Source organism: Dasypus novemcinctus, chromosome 10 (genome assembly GCF_030445035.2).
Source record: "Dasypus novemcinctus isolate mDasNov1 chromosome 10, mDasNov1.1.hap2, whole genome shotgun sequence".
Taxonomy (NCBI): domain Eukaryota; kingdom Metazoa; phylum Chordata; class Mammalia; order Cingulata; family Dasypodidae; genus Dasypus; species Dasypus novemcinctus.
Window position 1 is genome coordinate 111,387,995 of NC_080682.1, and position 9,910 is coordinate 111,397,904.

General features: G+C 45.3%; 1 protein-coding gene across 3 annotated transcripts in view; it reads right to left on the reverse strand.

The window, feature by feature from the left end:
* Positions 1-9,887, reverse strand: part of KCTD21 (potassium channel tetramerization domain containing 21) — a 22,366-nt gene extending 12,479 nt beyond the window's left edge. The window contains exon 1 of one of the 3 annotated variants that reach the window (XM_004461066.5): positions 8,244-8,389. Coding sequence is in view for 1 of the 3 variants with exons in the window: in XM_004461065.5 (XP_004461122.1) it covers positions 9,508-9,570 (63 nt within the window). In the remaining 2 variants the exon portion in view is untranslated. Of the gene's footprint in view, positions 1-8,243; positions 8,390-9,507; positions 9,602-9,829 lie in introns of those variants that run through there. The other 2 variants (XM_058306042.2, XM_004461065.5) reach the window with 2 other exon arrangements.
* Positions 9,888-9,910: the final 23 nt, after the last annotated feature.

Below are 9,910 nucleotides of genomic sequence, written 5' to 3' on the forward strand. Positions count from 1 at the left end.
AAACCCACACAGTTTGGGCAGAACAGTCTATTCAACAAATGGTACTGAAAGAACTGGATATCCATAACCGAAAGAGGGAAAGAGGACCCCTATCTCATACCTTATCCAAAAATTAACTCAAAATGGATCAAAGGGGGACTTTGGCCCAGTGGTTAGGGCGTCCGTCTACCACATGGGAGGCCCGCGGTTCAAGCCCTGGGCCTCCTTGACCCTGTGGAGCTGGCCCATGCGCAGTGCTGATGCGCGCAAGGAGTGCCGCGCCATGTAGGGTGTCCCCCGCGTAGGGGAGCCCCACGCGCAAGGAGTGCGCCCATAAGGAGAGCCGCCCAGCGCGAAGGAGGGAGCAGCCTGCCCAGGAATGGTGCCGCCCACACTTCCCGTGCCGCTGACAACAACAGAAGCGGACAAAGAAACAAGATGCAGCGAAGGGACACAGAAAACAGACAACCAGGGGAGGGGAGGGGAATTAAATAAATAAAAATAAATCTTTAAAAAAAAAAAAATGGATCAAAAACCTAAAATAAAAGAACCATAAAACTTCTAGAAGAAATTATAGGAAAATATTTTCAAGACCTATTGGTAGATGGTGGATTCTCAAAGGACATAAGAGGAGGACTGAGATGGACTTCTGATGGTTAATGTATGTAGAAGTTTTAATTAGCTTTACTGTAAAAGTGTGGAAATATATAGAGTGGATGGTAACACATAGTAACAGCTAGATTATAAATGGAGATGTGGCTGAAAATGGTAGTCTAGGGATGTAAATGCCAACTGACAGAATGCTAGAGGGTAATCTAGGAACTGAACAGCACAGTAAACCAAGAGGTGGATGAGAATTGTGGTTGATGGTGCAGATGCAAGAGTGTCCTTTGTAGCTAGAGCAAATGTACATCACTACTGCAGGGTGCTGGGAATGTGGAGAAGCATGGGAAAAATACTGGAGTGACCTATGGACTGTGGTTAGCAGTAATAATATAATATTCTTGCATCTATGTGAAAGATGTACTGTATTGATAACGAGGCAGTATGGAAAATGTGAGCCAAATGTACACTATGGACATGCTAACAATCAGATGATATTACTTATCTGTAGCAAATGGTCCACCACAATGTGGTGTATTGTTTGGGAATTCTGCACATGTGCATATTGTTTCATACGTTTAAACGTCTGTCAGAGAAATTATATTTTAAAAATAATAATAGGGTGGATTGGGGGAGAACACACCAAATGTAAGATAGGGACTATGATTAGTAGTTAAGATTCTGACAATATTTTTTCATAATTTGTAACAAACATCTCACTACAATGCAAGGTGTTGGTGGAGGGTTGATGTATGGGACCCCTGTATGATGTTATGTATGTTTGCTTTGTATCTTCACAACTTCTACTATACACTTATTATTTATGTATGTTCATATATAAAGATAATAATAATAGGGTTGGTTGGGGGAAAACTAATTTGGTTAGTAGTAATATTTTAACAGTGCTCTTTAATCATTAGTTAAAAAGGTTTAACAACAATGCAAGTTATTGGTGGTAGGGTGAGTTATGAGAGTCCTGTATGATGTTATATATGTTTGTTTTGTAAGTTCACAACTATTATTATACACTTATTGCTTATGTATGTTTATGTATGAGTGATATACTTCAATAAATTAATTTTTTAAAAAAAGTGGACCTTGACCCATATCTTGCACCATATATGAAAATTAACTCAAAATAGGTCATAGACCCTAAGCTGAAACATAAAACTATAAAATCTCCAGGAGCAAATCTTGTGACACTGGGTCAGGCAAAGATTTCTTGGATAGGATGCAAAATGTACAAACCATAAAAGAAAAAAAATGATAAATTGTACTTCATCTAAACGAAAAATTTCTGCTCTTCAAAAGACACTGTTAAGAAAATTAAAACACAAGCCACAGACTGGGAGAAAATATTTGCAAAACATATATCTGATAAAGGGTTGCTAGCCGGAATAAAGAACTACTGAAACTCAACAATAAGAAAACAACCAACCTAACAATGACCAAAAAAAAAAAAAAAGCACAGAAATCTGAACAAAAGAAGATATACAGATAACAAATATGCACAAGAAAGATGCTCATCATTAATCATTAGGGCATGAATATTAATTACAATTTGTTATCACTATATACCTACTAAAAGGGTTCAAATAAAAAACCTGACAATACCAAATGCTGGTGAGTATGCAGAACAACTGCAACTCTTAGATACTGCTGGGGAGAGCACAATATCTACAGCCATTGTGGAAAACACTTAGGCAAGATTTTTGAAATTACACTGCATACAACCCAGCAATCCTACTCCCAGATATTTATCCATGAAAAATGAAGACATGTCCATACAAAAACTTGTATGTGCATGTTTACAGCAGACATTCATAATCACCCCAAACTGGGAACGACTAAAATGTAACTAGATAAACAAGTTGTGGTACGTCCATACAGTGGGATACAATTTAGCAATATAAAGGAATGAACAATGAAACATAACAACACAGAGATGAATTGCAAAAGCACACTAAGTGAAAGAAGCCAGACACAAAACGTTACAGTGTACGATTTTATTTATATATCATCTTAGATATATGGGGACAGAAATAAGATCAGTGATTGCCATAGAGTAGGGGTGGGAGGAAGAGACTGGCTACAAAGGGTTACAAAAGAATCTTTTGGAGAAACGGAAATATTCTATATTTTGATGTGGCGATGGTCACGTGATTGTATAAGATTGTCAAAATTCATATAGCTGTTCACCTAGACTGGGTGAATTTTATTCTATATGCATTATGCCTCCAAAAACTGGAAAAAAATGAAGGTCATGAACTAAACGAGTCACAGAATCAATATAATGGGTCATGACCAGTGTATAATGTATTGTGAAAAAAAAATTTTTTTTTATATTTATTTTTTTCCCCTAGCCCTCCAGTTGTCTGCTGTCTGTGTCTATTTGCTGCATGTTCTTCTTTGTCCGCTTCTGTTGTTGTTAGTGGCACAGGAATCTGTGTTTCTTTTTGTTGTGTCATTGTTGTGTCAGGTCTCTGTGTGGGCGGCGCCATTCCTGGGCAGGCTGCACTTTCTTTCACGCTGGGCGGCTCTCCTTACGGGGCGCACTCCTTGAGCGTGGGGCTCCCCTACACGGGGGACACCGCTGCGTGGCAGGGCACTCCTTGTGCACATCAACACTGCGCATGGGCCAGCTCCACACGGGTCAAGGAGGCCCGGGGTTTGAACCGCGGACCTCCCGTGTGGTAGGCGGACGCCCTAACCACTGGGCCAGGTCCGCTTCCCATGTGTTGTGAAATTTTTTATTTCAGTTGTGTGTGAACTGGATCATGACATAAACGTACCTTCATACCACGGGTTGTGGTCAAAATATTTTTAAACCGCCAGCCAGAATGTGAGCCCTCAGAGAGCAGGAGGTGTCTGTGCCTCTCCCTATTCGCTGCCTGCCACACAGCAGGCACTGGAGGGTGTGGGGCGAGGACAGGGGAGGGACCGAAGGAGGGAAGGAACATTTGCTGAACATTTTACTATATCCAAGGTCTTTACCCTCATCAGCCGGTTTAGTTCTTATAGCAGGCCCACAGAGAGGTCTAAACTCTTCTATTTTTCAACAGCAACTCATGGTGTCTCATGATAACGCAAGAAAATACAAAAAGCCAGGTTTTTAAAAGTCAGATTTAGCAAAGGTGAATGGGAATGCAACGTGAACCAGGAAGTAGATGATAAAAGAAACCCACACCACTGTGTCTGAAAGAACAATTTTTCTGAAGCCAGAGACTTTTCCAAGAGGGAAATGTGAAGTTCTAGCTTGAAAAGAAGCAGGAAAAAAATCAGCCCATCTCCCTCCCCGAGAAAACCACTGGTGTGGAACCAGGAGAGGGTGACGCACTCTTTGGGCGACGTGGCGGGGAAGGGGAGATGAGGGGCCCGTGTACCTGGAGCTGTGGCTGGAATTCCCTCCTCCGAGGTGGGGCCGCAGGTCACGTGAGAGGGAGCTTTAAGGCCCAGCCTGGCACCACGGGACAGGCAATTCCAGCCTGGGGCCCGAAAACCACCCTGTTGCAACCTCTAATTGTGGCACAGAAAAGAGGAATCTTTCAGAGGAGGAGTCTTATAATAAGGCAAGGCAAGCAAGACGTCGCCCTAGAGATTCCCTAACTTTAAAACTCTGTCCTGGCACCCATGCTGTCCCTGCGGGCCTCGTGATGGAAACAGGTAATGCTCAACGAGTACTTACCACAGGCCAGGAACTGTGCTGGGTGCTTTACGAATATTAGCTCATTTAAGCCCCACCACACTCATTCAAGGAAAGCATCGTCTCCACTTAACAAATGAGAAACTGAGGCTCAGAGAGGTTAGGTAGCTTGCCCCAGGCAGCAGCACAGCCAGGATTCAATCCCAGGTCGTCTGAATGCTACGTCTGTTCTCTGTAGACACTAGCCTTTTGGGCATTCAGCAGCCAAGGCTCCTGGAGAGGGTCCCACTGTCCCCCCTCCTCTTACCAGGTGCTCTCACTCCTGTCATCTCACTTTGATCCTGACACAAAGGCTGGGGGCAGAGAAGCAACATTTCCTGAGCACCGAGGACATGTCCTGAGGTAGGTGGGGCCTTTTTCCTGCAGATTATTTTGCTTAAAATACCACACCGATACCTGCAGTAGGTATAATTTTTAGGATTACAAAACCGAAGCATCGTAGTGAAGTCACTTGCTTGAGATCACATAGCTAGAGGTAGCAGAGCCAGAATTCCAAGAGCTCTCTCTCCAAAGCTTGTGCTTCCTCCAGTAATGCATGCTATGACATTTTATTAGGAAGTGTAAATAGGATTTGAATAGAGATCTAGGATGCTTTTGAAAGGAAGAAGAAATTGTTCTTAAAGTTGTGCTTCCTAAATTAATTCGAGTCATTATTCTGTCCCGATCCAAATTGTAGTCGTTTTTCTCAAAACATTAAAAAAGGTAAAAATCTTAATCTGGAAAAATCTGTGAGCTATAACCTGAAAGAATATTTGAAAAAGGGTAGATATCTTAATGTACTATTATACTACATTGGTTGATAAAGCAACAATGTCTTAAACTGTGGTATTAAAACAAAGAAAAGGGAGAGGAATTTTGCTAAAAATGTGTTGAAGAGATTAGATAACTTAAAAAAAGAAATATACTACATATTAATCCTTATGACAACTTTGGGACCCAGGCAGGACGGACCACATTATCTACATTTCAGAGAGGACCTAAGTCAAACTCATAGAAGACAAATTCTTTGCCCAGGGCTTTGTATGCCACCCCCCTTTTTTTTTTTTAATATTCACGTGCATTTTTCACCTGATCATGCCTCTTGGAGGTTCCAGGTTGGGCACCCTTTGGAGAACCAGTCCTTGGGGGACAGTGTGGGGTCTTCTCCAATCTAGATCTCGAGCAGGAGGCTGAACTTAAGACACAGAAGTCCTCGCCAACAGCCTGCACCCCCATGGAGCCCCGGCAGTAGGCACGGGCTCTTCCCATGTAATTTCTTCTCTTCCTTCATTACTGTCCACTGAGCTTCCACAATGAAACTACTTTCTACACCATCAGCGAGGACCAAGAGTTGTAACAACACTCCTGAGAAGTAATGATAATTATCTCTATCTATCTATCTATCTATCTATCTATCTATCTATCTATCTATCTATCTATCTATCTATCTATCTTTCTAGCTCTGTTCACGGAAAAGGCCTAGAGCTAATGATAACCTAGTAGCAATGAGCACACCTGGCCACAGATCTTGATTTCTAAATGCCATCTAAAAAGAAACCAGGGCTCCTTGGAGAAGTAGATGATTCTAGGACTTGAACAGGAAAAGGCCAAGGTGAGCCTGTATCTCTTGCCAGAAAACAAAGATGCCACCAAGGCGGATGTAGCTCAGTGCTTGAGCTCCTGCTTTGTATGTACGAGGTCCTGGGTCCAATCCCAGGTACCTTCTAAAAAACAAACAAAAACTAATGAGGTTAATATGGTGATGCACAGGAAAAATACAATTAATGTAACTTACAGACTATGGTTAACAGCAATATCGTAACATTCTTGCATCAATGTCAAAGAAGGTACCACATCAATGCTAAGGGTCAGTAACACAGTAAATGGGATTTTTTTTCTATTGAACTAGGGAAAATGTTCAAAAATTTACTTAGACGATGACTGTACAACTCTGATGAAACCGAGAGTCACTGAGTGGACACTTTGGATGGACTGAACAAAGCACGTGACTGTGTAACACAGTGAGCCATGTGGTGGATGACGGACTTTGGTCAACAGTACAAATATCAGAGCACTTTCTCATGAACTATAACAACTATAAAATACTATCACGCGGGGGGTAGATGGAAAACTATACCAAATGTTAGCTACTGACCATAGTTCATAGTAATATTTTGATGATGTTCTTTCATAATCCACAACTAATGTTCCACGACAACGCAAGGTGTTGGTGGAGGGGTGATGTATGGGAATTCTGCACGTTATGCATGATTGTTTCGTAACTTCACAACTTCTCTAATAAAAGAATATATTAAAAACAAGACTAATGAGGTCATGTCAAAAGGACACAGGAAAATGAGAAAAAAAAAGGACACAGGCTAGCTGAAGGGACTCCCACTGGCAAAATTTGGGATAATTTGAGTACCAGAACGACTAATGATGGTAATGGATTGTTATAACAAACTGAATTTTAAAACAATGAGTCCACAATGTTACTCCAAACAGAATAAAGAGAGAGAAGAAGTGGGAACGACAGAGAGAGATGGGGGGAGGGAGGGAGAGAGATGTAAAGAGAGGAAAAAGTTCTATAAAAAATGATGACACCTAATATAGAGGGAATGGAAGAATTTAAAAATTGCTCTTTTGCCACACCTAATGTAGTAAGGATCATCAATGGATGGGGAGTTATCAGGAACAAAAAATTCCAACAGTCTTAAAGACTCATTCCACAGATTACTGATTAATTACAATGGAGAGAGCACACTGTTACCATCTTAACCAACAATCACATACTTTCATGGGTAGGAGGATCCTGTGATCATGTGCCTCCTGATGTGATAACAAGTACATACCATTGCCAAAAAAACACATAAAGAAACCCAAACTAACTTAAATTTAATCACTGATGAAATCAAATTTTAAAAAGGTGGAGGGGCTCCATGTAGAGTAAATTAGTTGCTTAAAGACACAATCAAATGCAATGCATGAGCCTTCACTGGATCCCCAAGTTATGTATTTTTGGGCAATTGAAGAAATTTGAATATCAACCGCTTATTTAGGTAATATTGACTTGTTACTAATTTTCTTAAATGTGATAGTGATATTATGGTTATGCAGAAAAAACGTCATCATTAGGAGATGCATGCTAAGGATTGAGGGGTCAAGTGTTAAGAGGTCTGTAAATTATTCTCAAAAGCTTGTCAAAAAAGTGTATCCATGGGCGGGTGGGTGTGCAAAAGCAAACATGGCAAAATGTAAACTGGTGTATCTAGGTAAGAGGCTACTTTTTCAACTTTTCTGTAGTTATGAAAAATTTCAAAGTATTTTTAATTTTGAAAGAAGGAAAAGAAAAGAACCGTTGTCTCAAAGAAGCATAAAGTTCCAGAGTGCCCGACCTCAAGTGACCAATCAATAAATGGTAGATTTGTGACTTCTACTACAAAGCAGCATTAGAATCTCATAATGATTCTCCCAAGGGAACGGTGCATTCTGGAGGAGAGCAAGGCAACCCGGCCTAAGCTAAAACGACCCAGCGCTGGCAGTGGAGCTAGGATTTCGACCTGGGTGATCTCTCAAGGCAGAACCCACAGAAGCCACACTGCTGGGCCTGTCAGCCGTGCTGGGATCCAGGCGGAAGAAGATGGGGGCCACCCCTGTCCTTCCCGCCTCCTCCTGCCTCCAGAGCACCCAGAGTTTCTGCTTTTGCAGCAGAAAAGAAACTCCCATCGTGGCTCACTGAGAATGTTGACAAAGAAGGGCTACTCCAGGGCTCAGAAATGCTGAGGCTAGGGAGAAAGAATGGGAGGGGCTTTGGGAATTGAAGAAAACGCATCGGCTTTGGCATCACCCATCGGCTTTGGCATCACCCGAGCCTGGGTTTGAATCAGAAACTACCTAGTGGTGTAGCCCGGGGCCAATTCCTGGGATGATGATGATCCTAACAACAACGACAACAACAACGGTAATGATAATAGCTAACCTTGGTTGTGCAGCTACTGCTGTGCTAGGCACACGTTCATCTCATAGTTGAAGTAGAGACTGCTTTTATTCCTACTTTACAGACCAATCACGAAAGGCCCTCTCCTTCCTCTGTGATTTGATGGCAGCCGTGGCCTCTGCCTGGAGTGTGAAGAAAAATCCCATTTATCTGCCAGGCTACCCAGCTGGAATTCATCTCTTCCTCCTCTGCATCTCCAGAGCATTTTGTTCTCATTCCGTCCATGGCCCACAAACTTAAGGAGCTGGCTGCCAGGTCCCGCTGTTGGGCAGTGTTGGTAGTATGAGCAGTGTGACTTCCAGCAAGCTGGAGGCGACTCACCTGCCTGTTAGTTAGGCCACCGAGGGAGGGACTCTTCGGCCACAGCCTGGGGATTACGTGGGCAAGTGCCTTCACCCTCTCCTTCCAACTTCCTATACACAGCAGCTGCATCGCTAGCCCTGTCCTGGCCAGGCCATATTTCCAAGAAAACCAGGGACTGCTCCACTACCCTCAAACCACACGGTAAAGGGAAAAGGGGACCCCTACCACGGACCCTAGTGCAGGCAGCCCGTGGGGGATGGGAAGGGCTGGAGGATGGGGTCCACCTGACTCCGACGCTGGCACAGCAAAGTATCCTCTCACCTGGTGGCTGACTCCCAACCACCAACACCACCTCCCATCCTCCTCTAGCATTTCCCTTCGCCCTTTCAGCGCACTCTCACTCTTCATCTTGCCGTTTTCTACAGCACAAGCACCTCCCATCCATGGCTCCCTTCCTTTTGGTCTTCCTGCTTCAGAGGGATGGGGGAGAGGGGCTCCCCACACGATCTGCAAAGGGCCCTGCCTGGCTTGCACCCTGAGCCCAGGACATGGAAACTTCCCTACCACCCTGCAGTGCAGGGGGTTTGGGCAAGCCACTGCACTGCTCTGAGCCTCCTGTTCTCCACCCGTAAACAGACTCGGTGACGCCTTTACAGGCTGGGAGGGTTGAATGAGCCCGTGTGTGTGACGCAGTGAACTCAGGGGACCGGCTGTTTTTTCCCTGGTCCCAAGGAAAGGAAGGCGCTCGGTGCACCCCCGGGCCCTCGCCCGCTCCGGCACCCCCTCCCACGCCCGCCTCTGCTCTGGGGAGGGGTCCCCTTCATCGTCACGTCTCAGTCTTCCCGGCCCCGCCCGCCCCATCCACCCCAGGCTTGCCCGGTCGGCACCCACTCCCCAGCTCCGGAGCAACCCCCTCTCCGCTCTGACAGCGACCCCTTCTTACCTCGAGACTCCGCCCCTCCTTGATCCACCTACCAAAGACTCCCCCCCAAGTCCCGACCCTCATCCGGGCTTTTCCCCCCCATCACCACCACCCTGGCTCCTCCCCCCAGCCCCACCCCTCCCAGCTAGCCCCACCCCCGGCGGGGGGCGCCTCTCCGCAACCCGCGCCCGGTCCTCCGCAGCCGCAGGGGCTGCCATTCCCATTTCACAGACGAGAACGGCGAGGCCGGGTAGAAGACATTATGGCAGGACAGGTGGCCGGGGGGCCCGCGCCCCTCGGCCGGCTGCTCCCCCGCCCCGCGCCCGGGCCGCGCTGCACCCACCTGCTGCCCTCGCTCTGCAGCCTCCCCTCCGCGGGCGGCGGGCGCGGCCTTCTGGGGGCGGGGCCGGCGCCAGCTCAGGGG